The 25,715-nt window shown below is 43.7% G+C and overlaps 1 protein-coding gene across 1 annotated transcript in view; it reads left to right on the top strand.

Annotated features, from left to right (window-relative positions):
- LOC119047987 (ectonucleotide pyrophosphatase/phosphodiesterase family member 7-like) overlaps window positions 1-24,977 on the top strand; it is a 40,032-nt gene extending 15,055 nt beyond the window's left edge. The window contains 6 exon segments of the mRNA XM_037143478.2: window positions 4,217-4,362; window positions 17,393-17,855; window positions 17,858-17,997; window positions 21,680-21,917; window positions 23,059-23,182; window positions 24,797-24,977. Coding sequence (XP_036999373.2) covers window positions 4,217-4,362; window positions 17,393-17,855; window positions 17,858-17,997; window positions 21,680-21,917; window positions 23,059-23,182; window positions 24,797-24,863 — 1,178 coding nt within the window. The 3' untranslated portion in view covers window positions 24,864-24,977.
- The last annotated feature ends 738 nt before the right edge of the window (window positions 24,978-25,715 follow it).

The following is a 25,715-nucleotide window of genomic DNA, read 5'->3' as shown; positions in this document are numbered from 1 at the left end:
CCGTGCCTTCTCACACAACCAAGTTTAGAGACAACTGAATATTAGCAACAGAAAACACAGCCAGAACACAGAAAATTGAACTTTTTGGAAGTCTGTTAACAACAAATTCTTCAGTCTGACCGGTAAGGGGCGAAACCAGCAGCTGGTGGAGTAGGGTTGCACAGGAAAACTCGGTCAGACGGACTCAGGCGCGCAGAATCCAGGCACAGGGTTGGACCTAGTGAGCAACCCAGCGAGCGACCAAGCTACTCCGGGGAAACAGCAAGGGAGCAGGGCTGCGGGTTGACTGTGGTCACGCATTTGTGCGCTGATAGACAAGCGAAGGAGTGGGCGATTGGACCAGGACCCAGCAGGTCCCCGCGGCGAGCGGCAGGGAGGGCACCGCCATTTCCCTGCTCTGACCCCCACCTCCACATACAGCGTCATAACCCAGCGACTCTGAGTGGCCCGGCCCTGGTGAACCACCTAAGGCTCTGCTCCTTACCCAGCAGTGCAAAACAGCAGAGGGTACCGCCATTTCCCTGCTCTGACCACGCCCCCACATACAGCGTCACAACCCAGCGACCTGGGAGTCCAAGGCTCCGCTCCTCACACTTAAAGGGCCAGAACAGACCAAAAATGGCTCAACAAGATCTGAAAGCCCCAGAGCCTATAAATCTAAGCGATGAAGAAATAGCAAAACTCTCAGACGCACAGTTTAAAACACTGGTCATCAGGATCCTCACAGAACTGGTTGATTATAGCCACAGATTAGACAAATATATGAAGGCGAAACTAATTGAAATGAATGGAATTGCACAGGAAACCAATAGCAATGAAAAGGAAACTGGGACTCAAATCAATGGAGTGGACCAGAAGAAAGCAAATAATGGCCAAACAGAAAAGAGTCAAGAAGCAAGAATTCAAAGAAATGAGGAGAGTCTTAGGAACCTCCAGGACATCTTTAAATGCTCCAACATCCGAATTATAGGGGTACCAGAAGGGGGAAAGGAACAGCCACCAGTGGAAAACTTATTTGAACAAATAATAAAGGAGAATTTCCCCAATTTGGCAAAGGACATAGACTTCCAGGAAATCCAGGAAGCTCAGAGAGTACCAAAGAAGTTGGACCCAAGAAGGAACACACCAAGGCACATCATCATTACATTAGCCAAAATTAAAATGAAGGAGAGAATCCTAGAAGCAGCAAGAGCTAAGGGGACAGTCACCTACAAAGGAGTCCCCATCAGACTGTCAGCGGATTTCTCAAAAGAGACCTTACAGGCAAGAAGGGGCTGGAAAGAGGTATTCCAAGTCATGAAATCCAAAGACCTACAACCAAGATTGCTCTATCCAGCAAAACTTTCATTTAGAATGGAAGGACAGATAAGGTGCTTCTCAGATAAGATCAAATTCAAGGAGTTCATCATCACCAAGCCCTTATTATATGAAATGTTAAAGGGACTTATCGAAGAAAAAAAGTTAAAGAAACATGAACAGTGAAAGGACAACAAACTCACAGTTATTAACAACCACACCTAAAACAAAAGCAAACTAAAAGGACAGCTAGATCAGGAGTGGAAACATAGAAATGAAGATCTCAAGGAGGGTTAGCAACAGGGGAGTGGGAGGAGGAGAAGGGGGGAGAAGGTACAGAAAATAAGTAGCATAGACAGTAGATAGAAAATAGATGAGGGGGGCAAGAATAGCATGGGAAATATAGAATCTAAAGAACTTGAGACACATGGTCATAAACTAAAGGGGGGGTAATGGTGGGGACAGGGGGGTAAGGTGGAGGGGAATGAAGGGGGGAATAGAACAACTGTAACAGCACAATCAATAAAAAAATTTTAAAAAAAACTTTTCCAGGTAAATCCAGTTCAGTCAAGAAGAAATCCAATTGCATTAATACCATTTAAAGAACCTGGAGAAATATAGATTTATAACATTTGAAACCTCAGATAACCACAAATACTGAGAGAAATAAAGATTATAAGAGCTTTAAAAAAAAGCAAAGCAGAGACTCAAACAGATACCTGTACATGAATGTTCATAACAGTATTATTCACAATAGGCAAAAAATGGAAATAACACAAATGTCCATCAACTTATGAATGAATAAAAAAATTCTGTCCTACCCACACATGGATATTACTCAGCCAGAAAAAGGAATGAAGTACAGATACATTCTACAGAATGGATGAACCTGGAAACCATTGTATTCAGTAAAAGAAACCAAACACAAAAAGTCAATATTGTATGATTCAATTTCTATGAACTGTCCAGAACAGAAAAATCCATAGAGATAGAAAGCAGATTAGTGGCCAACAGGGAGAGGGAATAGAGGAATGGAGGAGGGGGAACCAGTGACTGCTAATGGATACAGGGTCTCCTTTGAGGGTGATGAAGATATCTTGGGCCCTGGCAGGTGTGGCTCAGTCGATTGAGCGCAGGCCTGCAAGCCAAATGGTCACCAGTTAGGTTCTCAGTCAGGGCACGTGCCTGGGTTGTGGTCCAGGCCCCTAGTAGGGGGTGTGCGAGAGGCAACCACACACCGATGTTTCTTTCTCTCTCTTTCTTCTTCCCTTCTCCTCTGTCTGGAAATAAATAAATAAAATCTTTTTAAAAAGAAAATATCTTGGAACTAGAGAGGTGATTATTTCATATCACTGTGAGTGCACAAAATATCACTAAATTATACACTTTAAAATGTTAATGGTTGATTTTTAAGTTATGTGAATTTTTACCTGACTAAAATAACAAAAAAAGCATGGGTTATAAAGAAACTTCCCAGGTTCAAAATCCAGCTCTGCTGCATGACCTTAAGCAAACATTATGCCTCAATGTCCCATAAAGGGAGAAATCTCTAAAGGGGACTATAGTAATACCCCCTACAGGGCTATTGGTAGAATTACATGAATTAATGTCCTTAGAGGAGACTTGAGAGAGGTGTTGGAGCATGGCATGGTAAATGCGTGCCATGATTCCATTATATAAACCTACCCATTACACAGGCAAACCAAAGCCAGGAAGGTTAGGTGCTTGCTAAAGTTCACACGGCAAGTTCAGAAGTCATGTTGGGGTTGGCACCCAGCTCTTGTGGACTCTAGGTCACTGGCCTTCCTCTGCTGACAATCTGATTTGATCCTTCACCAAGAATCTTGACACTGAAAGGCCCCAAACCCTGGCAGCAGCACAAATTCTTTCCGGTAATCCCACGTGTGCTTGGCTATCTGGCCTACCTACAAGGCAAAACAACTGTTTGAAGTTTTACAAAAACTCTTTTTGCATCATCCCAGTTGAAAACCTTGGTCACCCTTGGGGGACTTTACCCACCAGCAGCCTGGTGGTGACTCTGACCCAGCAGAGAGTTTTTCCCTTCCCTGTTCCATGATCATGAATACCCTGCTTCGGTTTACCTTGGACATGAGAAGTCATCACTATCTTATTACAGTCAGTAGGGTCATCCAGAGTCTTTCTCTTCCAGGAGGTGGGGGCAGGAGGATCCCAGTTCTCCCCTTAGACTGCCTGCCATGTGCATTCTCCCTTTCCTTGGCTCAGTGTAGGATCATGGGGATTTCTCACACTTGGTTTGATTTTTGTGTTTTTCAGAACAGTCTAGCTTACTCACATTCCCCAGCATCTATCTTCTCCCCTCAAGTAAATAGAAGTAAGTCTACATTCATCTGTGTCTAGAAATCCTTCTTGATTCCGTTGGTACCCTCAAACAGCATAGCCCACTGGGAGTCCTAGGAGATACCCTGGGAGGTTAGCTGAGAGAATCAGGCTGACTGGATGTTAAATATTAAATCAGATTATCACAAGCAAAAGATAAGAAAAATAATATCACAGAAAGTATCCAAATATCAGGCTCTTAGCTTCTGGATGCAGAATAACCCAAGAAACTTGGCCTCCATATGTCCTGCCTTCCTTCCTCCCTCATCAATTTCCACAGCCAATATCAGCTTCCCCCTGGGTGGTGAGGTCTGTTCCAGGAGCAGATCCAATCTGACAAATGTGAGATGTGATTACACTTCCTGTGTGGCTACCAATGTTTGCACCTCCAGAAAAACAAGTCAGAAATCTCTGGGTGGCCATCTGGAGTCATACTCCAGCAGAAGACCTAGACCAACCAAAAGGATGTTGGTTGTAGGCGGGGAGGGGTAGTCTTATGGCCACATTAATACCCCTAGCAACCTGTTCATAGAACTTATACCTTCCCTCCTTTATCCCCAAGGACGCTGGGTTGAAGATCACGGAGTCATTCACAACATGATGTTTAACACTGAGACAGGCTGGAAGTTCCCCTTCAAGGCCACACAGAACAAGAATGAGTGGTGGGACAATGGCGTTCTCCCCCTCTGGATCACAGCCCAGAGACAGGTAGTCAGAAACCCCAGGCTGGCTTCCAGGGATTTTGCCTCTCATTCTACGGCATGTGGGATGGAGATTAGATTTGTGACCTTGGGCAAGTGACTTCACTTCTCTAAGTTTTTTTCCCCTAAATGTGTAATAGGAATCATGATGATGTGTTTATTTAGTAGATTTGGTGTAAGGATTAAATGAAATATGTGTGAAAAGCAATAGGTACAGAGGAAATGCTCAGTAAGTGTTAGCTGTTATGGATGGACAAATCAGGAAAAAGACTGGCTTAAGTATGATTATACCTCCAGGGCTCACCATAGAGCCTGGACCCAGCAGCTCTTTAATAAATATCTGTTTATACACTTCCTCTGACTAAAGCATAAAAGCCATTAAGAATGAAGTTGACCATTTAATTCATCTTCAGGCCATGTAAAGCCCTGATGAAAACATTCACTTGAAAGGATTCCAGTGGCCATTCATTATTGCTTTGAAAAGGCAGAAATCAGAGCTGTGCGTTCAACTCCCAGCCCAAAACCCATTGCCAGCTTTGCATTTTCTCAATGAGCTTCCTGTTGTCATTTTGGAATAGGTCCTCTTTCTTCTTCTGTAAGACATCAACCTTTGCTCCAAAACTATCCAGGATTCTGGGGTTTCATATCTGTGCTCCAAGCCTACACTAAGCATGTCACATTGCAAAGTGGTATAATACAACTTTGGGCAATGACCTCCTCTCTGTGCTTGAGTTGCCCTATCTGTACAATAAAGATTGTCAGAGTCCTTGCTTCACAGAGTCTTTGGAAGGATTAACTAAAATAATGCCTGTAAGTACTTAGATTTAAATACTCAAAAACTATCAGTCATGCCTTTGAATGGAGGCTGAATCATTTCAGTACTTCTTCAGCTGGTCACCTCTAGGCCACAACTATTCCATGGAACATTCCATGATGATGGGCATGTTCTATTTGTGCACATCCAACATGACAGTCACTAGCCACATGTGGTTATTGAGCCCTTGAAATATGACTAGTGAGGCTGAGGAACTTAATTTTAATCGCATGTAAGTTTAATTAATTTCAATTTAAATCTAAATACCATTGTAGCTAGGGGCTACCGTATTGGACAATGCAGCTCAAGAAGAATCACAGTGGGTGGTCAGAGAGCCTATCCTACCTCATGTTCATATTTTTCTATAACTGTTGCACCTTAATTCCCTCCTATTCTGTAATGTCTTTTAAGCTTTGAGGCATAGACTACACAAATAAATTCTGTCTTCTCAAGAAAATTATGCTCATAATGCTATGAGCAAGGCATTTATTTAAGTGCTTTACATATATCAATGTGCAACAACTCTGAGGCATGGTATGATTCAACTCAGGTATGATTATACCCATTTAACAGATGAGTAAATTGAAGCACAGAGCAGTGCCATAACTTCTCAAAGTCATAAAGGTAATAAGAGGCAGAGCTGAAATTTAAACTCACCCTGGGCAGCTAAGCCTTCCCAGAAGAAGAAATTCTGCTTGTGGAACAGCAGTTTCAGTCCATTCCAGAGGTTTCCAGACTGCTCTGCCTGGCAACCTTCCCAACAGATTCCAAAACTGCCTAGCTGGCTTCCAGAATCAGAGACTGCCAGACAAGATGACAGCATAGGTAGACATGGCTCACCTCTTTGCACAACCACATCAAAATTACAACTAAAATATAGAACAATAATCACTTAGAACTGTCACATACCAAGTTGAATGGAAGTCTGACAACTACAGAATTAAAGAAACCACATCCACCCAGACTGGTAGAAGAGGTGCAGATGCAGTATGGGCTGGTCTCTCACTCACATGTGGTGGATAAAAATTCAGAAAGGATATCTCAGGAGTAAGAAGTCTCAGCCCCACACCAGCCTACCCAGACCAGGGTTCCAGGGCCAGGAAGATAAGTCCCCACAACTTCTGGCTGCAAAAACCAGCGGGGATTGAGTCAGTGGAAGAAATTTCTGGAGCCCTAAGCAGTTCCTCTTAAAGGACCCACACGCAGACTCACCTACTCAGACTCACTCCCTCTGAGTTCAGGCACCAGAGTAGCATCTTGAAGGAACCAGTAGCATACAGGGAGGAACTGAAGTGTCTGGCATCAAGGAGAGCAGAGACCATTTTCCCTTTTCTAAACCCTCCCCTCACAGAGCCAGCAAGCTGTGCCATATCTGAGACTCCATCAATATGGCTTAAATTGTTTGACGCCCCTGTGAGACCCCCAGAGACTTGTCCCACCAAACTTACAGGCCCACCTAAGCTGCTTTTCCACATGAATGGCTGATTTTGGCTCAAGTTCACAACTTCCTAAATACTATAAAAAAAGCAACAGCAGGCCTCAGTGAGCCCCAGGCCCAGCACCAGCAGTAGCCAACCTAGATTCACAGGTTGGTTTTGCCTGGGAATCTCTAAGCCCAGCAAAAGCAGCAGCCATCTCAGATTGCTTTATGGCTCAAGCAGGGCAGCCCTGGGAGAAACCCAGGTGGGGGCTACCTTGGTCTGTACCACCCAGGAAACCCCAGGGCCAGTGCACGCAGCAGATAGCTACAGAACACATTGGAGCACAACCACCCTGCCCCTGCACAGCTGATCCTCCACAGCGGGTAGAGGTGTGTGGTCAGTGGTCACAGCCAATCCTTATAGCTGACTGGCCTGGGTAAATCCCTCCCATTAATCTGCCAACAGCAACAAAACCTCAACTACAAGAGGAGGGTGTACTCAGCCTGAGGTACACATGCATGAGGTACACATGCAAAGGGTGTACCTCAAGTACCCAGCTTGGGTGATGAGGGAGGCTGTGCCACTGGACCCTACAGGACATCTACTATATTTGGCCACACTATCAAGACACAGAGTCAAAGCAACTCTACCTAACACATAGAAACAAACATGGGGAGGCTGCCAAAATGAGGAGACAAACATGGCCCAAATGAAAGAACAGATCAAAACTCCAGAAAAAGAGCTAAACGAAAAGGAGATCAGCAATGTATCATATGCAGAGTTCAAAACACTGTTCGTAAGGATGCTCGAGGAACTTAGTAAGGACCTCAACAGCATAAAAGAGAGATCCAGTCAGAAATAAAGGGTACACTAATTGAAATAAAGAGCAATTTACAGGGACCCAACAGTAGAGTGGATGCAGCCAAAAATCAAATCAATGGTTTGGAACATAAGGAAGCAAAAAACAACCAATCAGAACAATAAAATTAAAAAAGAATACAAAAAATGAGGACAGTATAAGCAGTCTCTGGGACAACTTCAAGCAAACCAACATTTGCATAATAGGGGTACCAGAAAGAGAAGAGAAAGAGCAAAAAATTAAAAATCTACTTGAAAAAAATAATGAAAGAAAAATTCCCTAATTTGGTGAAGGAAATAGATGTGCAAGTCCAGGAAGCACAGAGAGTCCCAAACAAGGTGGATGCAAAGAGGCCCACTCCAAGACACATCATAAGTAAAATGCCAAACATTCAAGATAAAGAGAGAATCTTAAAAGCAGCAAGAGAAAAGCAGAGACTTGCATACAAGGGAGTTCCCATTAGACTCTCAGCTAATTTCTCAAAAGAAACTTTGCAGCTAGAAGGGATTGGCAAAAAATATTCCAAGTCATGAAAAGCAGGGATCTACAGCCAAGATTGCTCTTCCCAGGAAAGTTATCATTTAGAATCAAGGAGCAGATAAAGAGATTCCCAGACAAGAAAAAACTTGAGGAGTTCATCATCACCAAACCATTATGATACGAAATGTTAAAGGGATTTATTTAAGGGAAAAAAAGATCAAAACTATGAACAATAAAATGGCAAAAAATACATATCTATCAACAACTGAATCTAAAAAAACAAACTAAGCAAACAAGAAGAACAGAGATGGAATGATGGATACAGAGAGCATTTTGATGGTTGTCAGATGGGAGGGGTGTGGGAGAATGGGTGAAGAGGTGAGGGGATTAAGAAGTACAAGTAGGACACTTCCGGCCAAGAGGGAGGCGTAGGTTGGAAACATTGTGCCTCCTCACACAACCAAGTTTAAAGACAATAAAGTTTTAATAACAAAAACACAACCAAAACACAGAAAATTGAACTGTACGGAAGTCCAACAACAACAAACCATTCAGCCACACCAGTAAGAGGGGCAGAGTCAGCTGCTGGTGGAGCAGAGTCAGGCAAGAAAAAGTGGCCAAACCCACCCATGTGTGCAGGCAGCTGTTGGCAGATCCCAGATGTGGGGTGGCAACAGGTGGACCCAGTGGGGGTGCAAGGCAGCTGGCTGACCATGGTCACACATTCACATGCAGATAAACCAGGTGAAGGAGCTAGCAGTGAGACAGACCACACAGGCTAGGGCCCCAGCAACAGGAATTAAAGCCTAAAAGCACCAATTGGAAAACCTTTCAGGGTCAAGATGCTGGGAGAAGCTCCCAGGCTCACAGAGAGTTTGTTGGAGAGACCCACAGGGTCCTGGAGGGTGCACAGGCCCACACATCTGGGAGATGGCAACAGGGGGGCCCAGTTTGCTTGTGGGAAGCAGCAGAGGGGACCAAAATCCAAGAGAGAGCGTGGAACAAGTACCATTGCCCCTCTCTGACCCTGCGCCCACATACAGCATCACAACCCAGAGATGTGGGTTGCCATGCCCTGGTGAACACCTAAGGCTTCGCCCCTCATATGTAACAGGCCTGAACAAACCAAAACATTATGGCTCAAGAAAAAAGAACAGCTCAAAGCCCCAAAGCCAATACTTCTAAGCGACAAAGAGATAGCCAAGCTATCAGATGCACAGTTCAAAACACTGGTGATCAGGATGCTCACAGAACTGGTTGATTTTAGTCACAAATTAGATGAACAAATGAAGGCTAAACTAAGTGAAATGAAGGGAAATACACAGGAAACCAATAGTGATGGAAAGGAAACTGGGACCCTAATCAATGGAGTGGACCAGAAGGAAGAAAAAATGAGCAAACAGAAAAGAATGAAGAAACAAGAATTCAAAAAATGAGGAGAGGCTTAGGAACCTCCAGGACATCTTTAAACATTCCAACATCCGAATTATAGGGGTAACAGAAGGGAAAGTAGAAGAGCAACAAGTGGAAAACTTATTTGAACAAATAATAAAGGAGAACTCTCCCAATCTGGCAAAGGAAATAGACTTCCAGGAAATCCAGGAAGCTCAGAGAGTACCAAAGAAGTTGGACCCAAGAAGGAACACACCAAGGCACATCATCATTATATTAGCCAAGATTAAAATGAAGGAGAGAACCCTAGAAGCAGCAAGAGCTAAGGGGACAGTCACCTACAAAGGAGTCCCCATCAGACTGTCAGCTGATTTCTCAAAAGAGACCTTACAGGCAAGAAGGGGTTGGAAAGAAGTATTCCAAATCATGAAATCCAAAGACCTACATCCAAAATGCTCTTTCCAGCAAAGCTTTAATTTAGAATGGAAGAGCAGATAAAGTGCTTTTCAGATAAGGTCAAATTCAAGGAGTTCATCATCACCAAGCCCTTATTATATGAAATGTTAAAGGGACTTACCTAAGAAAAAGAAGATGAAAAAGATGAACAGTGAAAGGACAGCAAACTCACAGTTAATAAGAACCACACCTAAAACAAAAGCAAACTAAGAGGACAGCTAGATCAGGAGCGGAACCATAGAAATGAAGATCTCATGGAGGGTTAGCAACAGGGGAGTGGGAGGAGGAGAAGGAGGGAGAAAGTACAGAAAATAAGTAGCATAGACGGTAGGTAGAAAAGAGACAGGGGGGAGGGCAAGAATAGTATGGGAAATATAGAATCTAAAGAACTTGTGACTCATGGACATAAACTAAAGGGGGGAATTGTGGGGGAGGAGGTGTGCAAGGTGGAGGGGAATAAAGGGGAAGAAATGGAACAACTGTAATGGCATAATAATAAAATATATTTTTTAAAAAAGAAGTACAAATAGGTAGTTATGGAATAGCCATGAGGATGTAAAGAACAGTACAGGAAATGGAGTAGCCAAAGAGCTTACATTCATGACCCATGGACATGAACAATGGTGGGGGGAGTGCCTGAGGGAGTGGGGGTTGCGGAGTAGAGGGGGACTAAGGAGAAAATTGGGACAACTGTAATAGTGTAAACAATAAAATATAATTTAAAAAGAAAATAATAAACACATACATACATACATACATACATAAACTCAGCCTGGGCTCAGCCACTGTTAACACTTAATCATAACATAATACTATTTCTGTGGCCAAATCAACTTAACCATGAATTTCATAGTAAATCTGCTATTTGCCTGTGGGAGTGACTTCTCCACGAGTCCCCCCGAGTGTCACGGACATAAGTGAATGAATACAGCCAAGACATACTGAGATCTGCTTGGTGAGGAGGAGTGGGCTGTGGCCGGTTTCTCAGGGGAGACAAAGGCTAGCAGTGGCCAGTTTCTCCAAGGAGAAAAAGGCCCCAAGCCCCCTGCTCCATAGCCTTTTATCAGGTTGTAATACACAGGAATATAGGGCAGCAAGGATCAAACAGTAGATAACATTTCAAAGATATCTGAGGGCTTCAGAGTCTGAATCAGTGTCTGTCAGGAAGAGAGTTGCAGAAACTTTGGGAGACATACTCATTTCCTCTCAGACCCTTATCACATGAATGAAAGCACACTGAGTCTTTGTGATGCCAGATTTTTCCCCAGGACACGCTCTAGGAAGGCAAGGAGCTGCACCTGTCCCCAATAGGTATTCAGGCTTAAGGGGATTAGAGCCAGGAAGCGCTTCTCCTACATGGGGACAAAGCAGGGGGGCAAGAGTCCATTGCTCTTTTTTGCAGCCCCCCAAGTCCTTCCATGAAAGCCTCCCAAGTGAACAAGTATGGCTTAGGTTCCCCCCCACTGTGAGGGATCTTACTCGGCACTGACTTCCGACCAAGCTTTGGGGTCAGGGAGAGAACTAAGGCAGCGTTTGCTACCAGAGACAAGCTTTGTCTCCTGCAGCTGGCATTCCAGAGGTTGTCCCTCTTGCCCTTAGCCACAAGGGATCAAGATACAATTCCTAAAACCATGGCAGTGCAGTTTACAACATTTGCCTAGCTGCTAGAGAGGTCTGGACAGACTTCTTTAATTCACTATTCTAAACCCAAGGCCTCTTTAGTCTCTTGCTATAGTATTTGTTCACTGACATGCAGCCTCTTATAGCATTCTCTTTTCCTGTCCTTTTTTTACTCATGGTTCTTGTCTCATTGCCATTTATTTGCAGGACTTTGTTTCTTTCTGCTCAGTTCATAATCAGAGTTGCTTTCCTCTTTGTTTAATTCATAAGTCATTGTGCAGAAAGAGGATCTGGTGCAGGTCCAGGCAATTGACAGCGCACCACTCGTTTGGCATGTGAATGTCAAGTTCGTATATCTCATTCTGCCACTGGCAGCTCCTGCCACTGGCCAGGGCCATTAGCAAGCTCCTGAGGGGCTGGCAGAAAAGTTACTTCAATCAGATTAAACCAGCAGCCCCAGGTCACTGCCCCAGGAACAGCAGGACTGCTGGCTCCAAATGCCATTCAGGAGCACATTTGTATTGCCAGGCAGGGCTGGAGGAAGGGGGCCTGCCCCACATCCATCATTAGGAAAATCCATCCTTCTCCCAAGTCCCTTCCTGGTGAGCTTTGTGGAGATTAATACATGAACCTTTAATGTGACTAAAATGTTTTCCATCAGTGACACTAATGCTGCTGGAGTCCATCAAGATACACAAGAATTGAGACGCCTTGGTGGATGATGCATAAAAGATAGGATTCCTGACCACATTTGCGTCCATTGTTCACAGCCCATAAGTATACTCACATTCCCACAGCACTTCACTACTAGTCAGGGTATAAACTGAGAGGCTCCATTGTGCAGATTTGCAATGAGCACCCCCCAAAACTGAATGTGATCAATGGCCAAGGTATGTCACCACATTCACAAATTCTAATTCTCAGAGAAAGGCAGGCAGCCATGACTATAAAACCTAGGAAAACCATAAAAGCCTGGGGCATGCTTTGCCTCTCTGTGGAGAAGGTAGAGCGTATTAAGCAGTGACAAGGCAGAGGATGACCTGAGTAAGATCTTCATTGGTGCCAAGAGTCTGTAACAGGACTACAGTCTAGGTGACTACCAGGAGGGGACTTGAGGAGAGGGTGGGAGGGCAGCTATAGTTCTTGATTCTCATTGTAAGCCAGGTCTCCTAGATGAGAGTTTCCAAACTTGGAAGAGCTGTGGGCAAGATCTGCCTAGAATAACAAGATAATGCATTCAAATACTGACCCAAACCCTGTCTTTATTATGCATTATAAAGGCTCTAAGAATAACAAGCCCTCCTCCAAAAAGGGTAGGAGGGGAAGAAAACAGAATCTTAAATGTCTAGCTGCCTTCTGTTCAGTAACTCCTCCTTAGCACAGAAAAGCAATGAAAACACCCAGAACCTATTTTGACTTGAATTTCAAACACATGGAGTCCATCTCTATCCACTCAACCATTCCCTGGAATGAGTAGTAAACTCCTTTTCCTCGGCCACACATACTCCCCACCAAAGCACAAGGGCATTCACAAAACGTGTGCACTGTGACATTAATTTGGTCACCTAAAGGAAGAGACCAGACAAAATGCAAAACCAAATTGAAACTTTTCCACTAATTAATGATTCTGAAGAGTTTGGTGAGTCTGTTTAAAACCCAACAGTACTTCCTGGTAGGAAGTACCAGCTCCTGTTTTTAAAAAGCAACTTAAAAGTAATAGCCACATTGATGCAACATTACGCTAAGGGAAAATAATGAACCTAATAAAATTAGCGATTTTCCAATTGCTATTGCTACTGGAAACACTGATTATGCTAATTAAAGGGTAGAATAGTAAATACCAACTCTTTTGCATCCAATTAAGGGCTCAGATTATTTCTCAGAAGTATTTGTTGAAAATAGCACTTTTGATTATCATGAGTCCCAAATAAACAGAGTCAAGTGTGTGTGTGTGTGTGTGTGCACTCACACACATTTCTCTCTGGAGCTCATTTCACAGAGCAGCACAGCTCCTAAAATTCCAATGGGACCAAGTGAGAAAAATCAGTTTCCTAGGACTACAGCTTGGAATATCTTTAAAGGTGTGTGTTGTGGATACAGCACAAGAGAACAATTCAATTCCAAGTTAGGAACATCTGAGACTTAACATGCAAACATCAGGAATTCTACCGGATATGCAGGGCCACCTAAGTCCTTCAGAATACCCATGTCAGCTATTCTAAGTAATAAAATAGCCAGTCAAACTACATTCTGCGAAATGTTAGAAGTGTCATCCTTCCAGTCAAGTCCATAATTCAGAGCAAAGTCAATTTATATGTGAGTTAAACAAAGCACCGTCACTAAAAACTGAGAATTATGTTGATTGCCAATCAGAAATGTGATAAATAAATATTAGAGGATTTGCAAGTTAAACCAACCATAGAAATTCTATTATCCAAAAAGAAATGTGTTACCTGTGGAGGTTACAAATAAGATGGTCAAACCCAAAAGAGAGTTTCTGTAACTATTTGCATAAGTTAATCAGGAGTGAGAACAGGATGGGTTTTATACCAACAAAAGAAGATATGATTCATTCACTCATTCAGCATGCATTTAATCAATAGTGCTTACTCTGAGTCAAGCCTGTTCTAATTCCCAGGAAAAGTGTGGTCAACAAGATAGACATGTCCCCTGATGTCTCTAGAAGAGAGAAATAGACAGTAAATAAGTAAACAAATCAAGATGATTTCATATTGGAGAAAGCACTATAGGGAAAATGGGATAATAGAAAATGAATGCTGGAGGGTGGAGGGGATAATATTTCACCTATAGCTAAGGACAGCACAACTCCTGGAGCCTTGCAAAGTATTTAATACTAAGACTGTGTCTTAGGTCAAGTTTTCTGAAAGCAGAACCTGAGGCAGGGATTCAGTTCATGTAATGCATTGAGAGAGAGGTCTCGGAAGATGGGAATAAGGAAAACTGACAGGGCAAGGGAAAGAACTAAGTGGCACGTGGTCCTGGCTGGAGACCAGTTTTGGCCTGACCCCATGGGGAGCTCTGGAGCATAAACTGAACCTCAAAGTTATCTCACCCTAAGGCCAGAGAGTTGATCTTTTGCCCTACTTTCAGTCAATCACTGTCCACAGGCAGCTGTGGCTAAAGGAGCAAATGGGACACTTTCCCAGGTGAGACAGGTCTTGGCTACTTGAGTGGGGTAATTTTCCAAATAATGAGGTAGCTGAAAGTCATTAGCAGCCACACTCACAGAAATGGGTGTGAGTGTATTGGCCCAGTAAGGGGATCTGGGTGGGGCACACTTAGCATCTCCTACAATTTCCAAATTGCTTTCTTACTTCCCAAACATACATGGGATGTTTTGGTATTACTCTTGATTATATTTTCCTGTTCATTTATTGACAAAATAGCCATAACCCAGGGGCCATTATTCTTCCTAGTCATTTATCTCCATACCAAATCAACATACCGTAGTCACACTAACACCATCCTGTAGAGTGTTCTTTCAGAATACCCAAATCTAGGATGATACAGGGTGTGTCACAGAAAAACCCTCAAGGAAATAGCTTAGCTGAGGTAAAGGAAAGTATATGCTCCCCAGATAAGCAGGCCATTCATTCACTAAAACCAAAACTCTATTGAGTACCTGCTACGCGCCCATTCCTGGTTGAGGAGCTGCTTTGCAAAAACAGAACCTACTTAGTAATGTCTCCATCTCATTGTCAACACATTGGTGAGCATACAGAATAGAATTTTTTTTCCAAACTATTTTACCACGCTTTATCCAAAACTCACCCTCCTGCTGGGGAGTAGATCACTTAAGAATGTCTTCATGACTTTGCAGTCAGCTGTGTTGTTAAAACAGCCTCATTTCTGAAGACCCAGTTCTGCTCATGGTAGAAACTTCATCTCAAAACCCAGTCAAAGTTCCCCTCCCCGTATGTCTCCTAGCCTCTCCACAGACCCCCTGGTGGCCCCAGCAGCCTGGGGTAGAAGGAGCATGGCCGATGTTCTCTACTCCTTTAGATACACACACACCTGTCCCTGGTTTACTCTCTAGAGAGCAGGAGAAGAAAGAGATATCAGCAACTCCTGTGACAGATTGTAAGGAGCCTTTTCCTGTTGGCTGTAAGTTGTTGCCCTGCCTAGATACCCGTGGCCTGACATAGAGGGGTGAAGGCGTTATATCCACCGGATGGGAGAATAATTTTCAAAGACCTTTTAGGGTTTTGATCTTATTTTATTGGCCAAGCTTAACCTGCGCAGGGGCGAACTCTCGGGCTGTCCGGAGACACGGTGCCCAAAAGGGCTGCAGATGAGAGTCACGCCGAGCGCTTACAGCTAAGTCCTTATATAGGGATGAGCAAGCAAGCGTTAAACAGAAGCAGACGTGGCAGTTAGCTGTTTGCTGACAGAGACCCCGCAGGAACAGGGTGGGGTTTCAAAATTCAAAACTAAACAGATTACAATCAGCCTGTTTTGCTGTGGTCAGGCTATGTTCTCAATTTCCCAGATCTCAACAAAGGTCACCAGGCCCCACTGACAGGAGTCTCAGTGCCAAGCAGCAAACCCAGGCTTCTCTGGGGCCTTGCAAAACTCAGCCACATTTCATGACCAACTCACCCATTCCTCCTATGTAAAGAGCCCGATGTCCCATTCTGCAGTCATTTCTGCCATTACCGAAGGCCTCCACCTCATCTTCCCTGTCTGTAGTCCCGAGCCCTGGGGTACACAGGTATATTCTAGGCTCGCCTTCAGTGCCCCACAGGTGATAGAAACTAAAGAAAACAATCATTGGCCCATCTTCACCTGGCCATGCCTCCTTGCCCAATGCTCTTTGTCTCCAGGCAAAATAAAAGCTAAGCTCATTAAATAGTTACTAATGTGCTCTATATGCATTTAGTCCTCATAGCCAGTTCATGAAGTGGCATAATCATCACAGTTTTACAGATGTGGAAACTGAGGTGGAGACTGTAGCATGCATCCAAGTGGTGGAAAAGGATATAACCAGGCAATCCAGCATCAGAACACACTTTTAACTGCCATATTGTTCTGCCTCTAGGCAGCTCATCAGGCCCAGTGGTTGAGCAAACATCTGCACAGAGAACAAGATACAAATCTCCCCCTTCTTGCAAACACCCACAAAGTTTAAAGGAATTAGATATGGGAACCAGTAGGGCAGCTTCTTTCCTCTCCAACAGCTCCAGAGGAAGTCCCAAGATTGTATTTCGTTACCTTTATTGCAATATGGTCCCAAGGCTGAACCAGCTACAGTGGCCAGATGATGCAGTGTCCTCTGTAGCCAAGCTAGAGCCTCATCCCACATCAGGAGCCAGATGTAGAACCAACACATCCTGAGCCTGGCATGGGACAAGGACAGAGAGAAGAGTCTCCAGGAAAAGTCAGGACTAACCAGCAGACAGGGGAGTGGGTGCTGGGCAGGCAAACATATTAACTGTCCACTACACACACTGAGCCAGGTCTTCAGTGGCTTGTTATATCCAGAGGCAAACAGTGCCTACTATGTGCCCAATACTTCGTCTTCAAATTATCTAGCTCAAACCTCACAAAAATTCCATCAACTTTTGGGCGTTTTTACATGTAGAAACAGTGAATCATAAGAAATTAAAGAACTCACTCTCACCAGCTTAGAAAGCCATTTTCCTCCATTCTAAGGACCTTTTTTTTTTTTCATTTTTCCATCTCTGAAGTTAGAATACATCTTCCAATCACTGGAGTGTCATGATTTCATTGGCAGCATTGTTCTTCCTACTAGTGTCTAAAATTGTGGTGTGTCTTTCAACTAATGGGGGTTTAGATTCAGTGAAATCCTGGTGAAGCCAAGAATTAAATCCTTGGCTTCACCCCACGTCTAAACCCCATGACTCCAAACCACACATGCTTTCAAAACCTCTGGACAAGGGCAGGGATGTTAACAACTTGGGCTTTGCTTATTATGAGAAATGGTCTTGATGGAATTTTCTTCTTGTGCTTGCAGGGCAGGAAGACAGCATCATTCCACTATCCTGGGGGAGGTGGTAAATACAAAGGGGAAACCATCCAGAGGTCCCTGGTGGAGTCTTACTCTCACCCGAACAGCAACGAGACAGAGTGGAGGGAGAACATTGACATTGTAATGAACTGGTTCACTAAGGAAGACTTCGACTTTGTGACTCTGTACTATGGAGAGCCAGATATCGTGGGGCACAGGTTTGGGCCTGAGACGGAAAACCGAAGGGTAATTATTCAGCAAATTGACAGAACCATCGGGTACCTACTGGAAGCCATTGAGAGGCACAGCTTGACCGATCACCTCAATGTCATCATCACATCAGACCACGGCATGACCACAGTGAAAAAGCAGCCCAATGTCACTGAGATCCTCTTGACCAACTACATCAGGTTCAAGGACTTGGTCAAGTTTGATATTGTGGACTATGGAGGCTTTGGGATGATCCTGCCCTTTACCAAGCACTGAAGAATGCACACCCTCATCTCAATGTCTATAAGAAGAAGGACTTTCCAGAATGCTTCCATTTTGCTAAGCATGAGCGGGTCTTGCCAATTGTAATGTTTGCTGACTCTGGTTATTCCATTAATGGGGTGAGTTGATTCTAAAATGAATTAAGTAGTCTTGGATCTGGGAGACAACCACTAGGGAGGGATGGTTCTGGAAAACATCAAAATATAAGTGCATGCGTAATGAGTGGTAACCCACTGTTGTCTATGTGTTCCCCAGCACCCCACCCCACAGCCCATGTTAGCATTATGCAGTAATAATGACAAACGTCACTGGTGTCTAGCACTGTGCCAAAATCTTAATATGAGTTTTCTATTTCCTTTCCAACAACCCTAAAGACAGGTGCTCTTATCTCCCTCAGTTTCATGAGGAAGAAACCAGAGCTAGAGAGAAGTGATTTGGGAATATATGTTTAAGCCTGAGGTCTAAACCCAAGCCTGAATGCTTGATTATTGTGCACAGATCACCAGGAGAGTCACATACATACACACAAAAATCTCCTGGTTCCCCTTTGCACCTGTTTGCTGTTTAATTTTTTAAAAAAGCAGCCCTGGATGGTGTGGTTCAGTGGCTTGAGTGCTGGCCTGTGAACCAAAGGGTAGCTGGTTCGATTCCCAGTCAGGGCATATGCCTGGGTTGTGGGATGGGTGAGGTGCATGCTAGAGGCAACCACACCTCTCCCTTCACCTCTCTCCTTCTCCTCCCTTCCTTCCCTCTCTGAAAATAGATAATTTTTTTAAAAAGCAATCTGTTCACATAAAAATTTATAGACAAATGCTCACAGCAGCATCACTCACAATAACCAAACAGTGAAAATAACCCAAATGCCTACCAACTGATGAATGGATGAGCAAATATGGTACATTCATACAGTGGAATGTTATATAGCCATTAACGGGAACAAAGTCCTGGTATGTGCTACAACATTGAATGAACCTTAAGGAAATTATGCCCAGTAAAAGAAGTTAGATACAAAATACCACATATTGTATGATTCCATTTAAATACAATGTCTGGAAGAGGCAAATCTACAAATCTACAGACAGAACACAGATCGGTGGTTGTCTAGGGTCAGGGGTAGGGAGGACTTGGGGACAAATAGGGAATGACTAAAAAAGCCACAGGGTTTCTTTTGGGGGGGTGATAGAAATCTTCTAAACGTGATTGTGGTGCTAGTTGGACAGCTCTGTAAACACAGTAAAAACCATTGGATATTTTACATGAGTAAATTGTATGGTATATGACTTGTATCTCAACAAAGCTGTCATGAGAAAAATAAGCAGGTCTAAAGAAGAAAATACCAAAATCAATGCTAACTGTGAGATGTAAGTGAAATGGTGCAGTTTTTGCTACCTACCAACCAATAATTCATGGCAGAACAAAGTTGAGGTGATATTTAAACACCCACAACAAAAGGCCGTCTCAGGTACAGCTTGAAGAATCCCTGTTTGACGCTGTGGACAGAAGCCAAACATTATGATTATGTCTACAAACTGTATACTCTCAGCTTGCTACAAGTCCTGAGTATAACAAGTATTGTAAAACTCATTGGTTTATTGTCTAATGGTGATAGAAGTACTCACAATAAAATGCAACAGCTTATTGGTATTTTGTAATCCCTCAAGTAGCCCAAAACACTGAGGATGTATGTCCAAAGCTAAGGCCTTTCCAAGAAGAGATTCCAGAGTCAATGGCCTCTTTGTAAACCTGGTTCATGATGTAACAGGTTGCAAGTGATATACAGTTTTTCAGTGGGACAGTCACATTCCCAGTATGACCAACTGGATAGTTTGAGAGAATAGAATGCTGTGATCAGTTTAATCTTCTGGCAAACTGACCATTAAGAGAGAATGTTCTTTGGTCTCAGTACATCCCACTGAGTATACTTTCTCTAATCCCATCAACCTGCCTGCCTTGAGGTGTGGAGTGGATGCTATCTTCTCTCTGCAGGTACTAAGGAGCCTACAAACCACATGAGGCCATCACTCAGGCACTTGCTCTTGATGGGCTGCCCCATGGCCTCAAAGGTCTTTGGACTGGTTTCTTCAGCAAGAGCAAGGGAGCCTGAGCTGAGTGACAGGAGCTTTCTCTGTTAAGCAGGCCAAATATGAGACCAACTTTCCAAAGCACAGAGCATCACATTTCTTACATGCTAGAATATTGGTTGGTCGTAACAAAATATAAGCAATGTTGTGACTGATGTCGCTTAGTCATTTGAAAAGGGGCACAGACAAAAACCTATCTGTCGTCCATTAAACAATTACCTACAGTCCTTATTCCGTCCTTTCTGAACCTTCCCCCATTCTAAAAAATATATATACCCACTTCTGTGCCATAAAAAAATTACCGTATCTTGCCGTGTGTAATGCACACCCATGTTTTGGTGTGCATTATGTATGGGATTACTAGGCCCATAGTATGTAATCATTGCACCCATGCATAATGTGTATCCTCCTTTTTCCCTAAAACTTTTGGGCAAAAAAAAAAATGTGCATTTTATGCGGCAAAGTTCAGGTACTTGACTCTAGAACCAGGCAGTCTGGATTCAGATATCCGCTCCAAATCTTGCTACTACATGACTCCAAGCAAGCTCCTTGGTTTTCATTATCTTCAAAATAGGGATGATGAAAATATCATCCCTTGCTGGGCCACTGGGAGGGTAAAAAAAGTTAACATATATGTATAAAGCATTCAGAACCATTCATTGTACATGGTAAGAGCTCTATGCTTGAGTTTATTGTTATTGTCAGTATTGTTATCATTATCTTCTTGCTGTTTCTAATGGGCATGCTTTCTTGAAGATCTGTCTGTCATTTTTTGCTCTTCTCTCTGCCACTGCTAAAAGCAGTGTCCTTCCCTGTCATTTAAATTTCCAAAGATTTTGTGGATCTGACAAGCATATTAACTAAGGGTGTAGGGGGTGACTACTTTCGCGAGGTCCCCCCAGTGCCATGGACACGCGTGAATGAATAAATATGGCCGAGACAAGATGAGATCTGTTTGGGGATGGAGGAATGGGCTGTGGCCAGTTTCTCTGGGGAGAAAAAGGCCCCGAGGGCCTTTCTCCATAGCCTTTTATTGGGTTGTAATACACAGGAATACAGGGTGACAAGGATCAAACAGTAGATAACATTACAAAGATATCTGAGGGCTTAGTGTCTGGCAGGAAGAGAGTTGCAGAAACTTTGGGAGACATGCCCATTTCCTCTCGGACCCTTATCATCTGAATGAAAGCACTCTTAGCAGAGCAGATTTCACAGGTTTATCAGCAAGTCTTTGTGATTCCAGATTTTTCCCAGGGCACACTCTGGCCAGGCAAGGAGCTGCAGCACCTCTCCCCATCAGGTATTCAGGCTTAAGGGGATTAGAGCCAGGAAGCGCTTCTCCCAGAGAACATGGGGACTCAGGCTTTGACAAAGCTGGGGGGTGAGAGTCCATTGCTCTCTGTTGCAGTCCCCTGAGTCCTTCCCATGATGGCCTCCCAAGTGATCGAGTCTGGCTTAGGTTGCCCCCCGCTGTGAGGGGTCTTAGCCGTCATTGACTTCCGACCAAGCTTTGGGGGCAGGGAGAGGAACTGAGGCAGCCTTTGCTACCAGAGACTGGCTTTGTCTCCTGCGGCTGGCATTCCAAAGGTCATCTCTTGCCCTTAGCCACAAGAGGTAGAGATACAATTCCTAAAACTAGGCAGAGAGGTCTACTACATAAGGGGCAGTTTTCTTTCAATGAATAGGGATCTAAAATGGCTTTTTTGTTGTTATTTTTCAGCGAGTTATAATATATTTCAACAAAGGAGATCATGGCTTTGATAATGTCCACATGGACATGAAGATCATATTCAGAGCTTTCGGGCCAAATTTCAAGAAGAATCACCTGGCCGACCCTTTTGACAGCATACATATCTACCCACTCATGTGTAAGCTCCTGGGGGTTACCCCCGAACCCAACAACGGCTCCCTGGCAGTTACCCAGGAAATGCTTGTGGACTCTCATGACCGGCAGCCAGGTGGGATACAAAAGCAACCACAAGAAAACTGGCAGTGTAGTCTGTTCTGTCCTGAGAAAGAATAGATTCATAATGGAGTCTCCTGGGGAGGGGGTGAGATCAAGCACAATAGTCCTGTTTCCCAGCAGCTTCTGCACCCCCAGAACAAGATATCAGCAGCTCTAAAAAGACAGCAGAGGACCTACTGGTGAGATTTTACAGAGTGCCTCCGGGGCAAATGGAAGGCTCCCCACAGAGGAAGTTAGAGAGTAATCCTTCCGATCCTCAGAAATTATGTTCAGTCTGCCCCCCAGATTCCCCTTATAAATACCAAAAATTAGCCTTCCTTCTACAATTCCGTGCATGCTGGTGCCTAGAAAAATGCTGCTTGCCCATTCCACTCCTTGCTGGAAAAAAAAATGGGCAGGGGTTCCTGTAAATGATGAGGTTGATAATTCTCAAGACTTCAAAATTGCAAATCTGGGTGATAGAAAGGAATAAATGAATCATCTCTGGGATTCAGTTGTTTGCAAACACTGGCCAGCTTTCCTTCTGCCTGGAGAGACTTAGATACTGCCTGATGATTTATCAAGTGCTTGGAGCAACCACCCTCAACTGGAACAGAGTATAAAGAACAGCTTCCTGCGCCCTTTTCCCTTCTTCCAAGCCACTGCTCATGATCTTCTTATGAACTTACAGACAGCAGGCCATTTTGCAGAAAACTAATTAAATAAATGACCGCTTCACAAAATTATTAAGGATTTTTTTAACGTTAGGGTTTTGCTCAACTATCTGTACCCTCCTTCTGTCCCATAATACATTGGCAGCCAGCATAAGGTGTGTCTGACCATCAGTTACCGATAGGCAGGACATCCCACAACTGATTCTCCGTGAATTGGCTTTTAGCAAATTGGTCATTTGGCAAAGCAGTCATTAGGCAAATGGGTCATTTGGCAAATAGGCCATTTAGTAAATCGGATTTCAACAACTTGCCCTGTGAGATTTCTCTACAGTGAGCACTTTCTTGGGTTAAATGTACATTTCATTTCCATAATTAATATTCACTACTGCCTGGATGGGAAACTTCCCAGGGACCCAGGAGCAGCTGGAATGGCATCTTAATAATCGGACACGTAAAAACCATCTGACTTTTTTTCAACAGGAGGAGAGATGCAGAAGGCCTCTGCTCTCAGAGACATGGCAATAGGTCTTGGGGTGGTCACAGGAGTTCTTGAAGTTCTGTTTATCACTAGCATGATATGCATAGCCCTTCGTCGGAACAAGAGGTGAGTAGCCTTTGGGTTTCCTGTGGTTGGTGCACAAAGTGAGAATCCGTGTCGACCATTTCCTGCCACAGGGCGCCCAGCACTTTGAGAACCCAGCAACCAGAGCCAGCTTGGGCCCAGGACTCAGAAGAGCCACCAGCTCTGTTTAATAATCTACTGTCACAGTCTCAAAATTCTTAATTTTCAACAAGGACCCTGCATTTTCTTTGTGCACTACCTCCCCCACCCCCTGCCCCAAATTATGCACCGTTTGTAGTATTCTAGGGTTGCCATAACAAAGCACCAAAACCAGGTGGCTTAAAACACAGAAATGTATTGTTTCACACGGATCTGGAGGCTAGAAGTCCAAAATCAAAGTGTTGGTAGGGCCATGGTCCCTCTGAAACCTGTGGGGAAGGACCCTTCCTTGCCTCTTCTAGCCTTGGTGGTTGCCAGCAATCCTTGGTGTTCTTTCTCCAGTCTCTGCCTCCACTGTCACACAGCCGCCTCCTCCCTGTGTCTCTGTCTTCTAAGGGCACCAGTCATGGGATTTAGGGCTCCCTGTAATCCAATAGGATCTCATCTTAATCATATCTGCAAAGACCCTATTTACAAATAAGGTCACGTTCCCAGGTATCTTTCGGGGGGACATAATTCAACCCATAATATTGGTCCTGCCACCCATCAAAGCACATTATATGATCCGGGTGCACTGCTTTCTGTATCTCAATCATTTATCATTAGACTGAGCCTCCTGTGTTATTACACCCCATCCTGACCATTCTGCTACTTCAACATAGCATGAGGAACACTATAAACTAAGGAAAGTTGGAACTTTACTTAAACTTAACTACATTTCAAAGCCCACATATAATATAACTTATATTTAAACTATAAAATCCTGTAACTTGAAACATGACCTATAAAGGTCTCTACACCCTGAAGCAATATTTTAGAAAGAAATCAATTGGTCTTTTTTCACTGAAACCATGAGCCATAGGAGAGGTACAGGAAAAACTGCAAGGTACTGATTAAATTGCCATGCCCACAGCTTAATTTATAAAAGGCAGCCATTCCATACAGACATTTTATTATTGAAATCCTCACATCCAGAAGCTGAATCTTTAGCATAGCTTCCCTCTTGCCACTGGAAGGACCACTGGGATGTATCCTAATGCTTCTCTCCATATTACCACCACCTAGAATTTTTACTTGGGTTAAAGAGCAGTCCTAATTGTCACTTACACCTGAATATACCACACCTTTGAGGTCCACAGAACATTAAACATACCTTCGGTGCCTTGATCCTTCCAGATTCAGACCTGGAATGTATTACCTTTGTTGCTCCTGAGAACTCACATGCAAAGATAGTTTTCTTCTGGGTGCAGATCAATGCTGTTGCCCACTCAGGGTCCTTCCCCAATCTGCCTCCCATCTGTGGCATTCGGAAAAGTTGGGCCAGCCTAGGTTGATTAATATCTTAATATAACATCCTATAGTATTATTGTAACATTGACTATACAGGTCTTTTTGCTCCACAGGGGAAAGGTAATTAATAGCTATGATGTGTGTTCATAAAATAAGCCCTATATTTATGAGTTTAACTGATCCATTCCCATTGGTTTTCTCCTACAGGCGGAGAGCTGGTCGAAACAAGAATAAACCACCACACCTGGCCCGGCTCCCAAGGACATCCTTTTAGGAACAAGACTCAAAGTTAAGATTCATAGTTGGATCACAGGTGACTCCTTCTCAGGACACTGTGACTAAAGAGGATTTATGCAACATCTCAGAACAAGAAACTATTTTTTTTTAAGATTTTATTTTTTATTTCTTTAGAGGGGAAGGGAAGGAGAGAGGGAGAGAAACATCGATGTTTGGTTGCCTTTCGTTCGTCCCCTGCTGGGAACTGGCCTGCAGGGGACCGGCCTGCAACCCAGACATGTGCCCTGACTGGGAATCGAACCGCGATCTTGTGGTTCGCAGGCCCACACTCAATCCACTGAGCTACACCAGCCAGGGCAGAAACTATTAATTCTATGTAAAAACACAGCAATAACCACAGCACAGCTTCTTCTTCATTTAAATCAACAGTATTTCAGGAACAAAAGATGAACGATTTTTGTTTCGGATCCTGTGTTCACTTGGTTGTGGAAGAAGCACAACAGATATGAGAGAATACATTCAATTAGAATTAATCCTCCTCCCTTGTTCTCCTAGCTGAGCAGGCCTCTGGTGTTTCCCATCCAAAAGGGGTAATGAGATTTACTCTGTCCTCTCATTTACCTTCTGCAAGTATGTTTTACAAATTAGCTCTCAAGACGCTTCTAAGTGGAGTTTCGTGAGAGATTTGGGAAGGTAACCATGTAGGCTTTGAACACAGTTCAGAGATCAGAGGCAGCACTGGTGACTCGGGAACTGTCTGCCCCGACTTTCACTCAGGACATAATATCGAACAGAAATCATTACTTTTTTTCTTTTCCTCCCCAACCTCACCTCTGTACCACCCCACAACACCCAAGAGCCCTCTTACTCTTTTTTCAGATTCCTTTTT

Source organism: Artibeus jamaicensis, unplaced genomic scaffold (genome assembly GCF_021234435.1).
Source record: "Artibeus jamaicensis isolate MK-2021 breed Jamaican fruit bat unplaced genomic scaffold, CSHL_Jam_final contig_700, whole genome shotgun sequence".
Lineage (NCBI taxonomy): Eukaryota > Metazoa > Chordata > Mammalia > Chiroptera > Phyllostomidae > Artibeus > Artibeus jamaicensis.
Note: the sequence above shows the minus strand (reverse complement) of the source record. Positions and strands in the feature narration are given on the sequence as shown.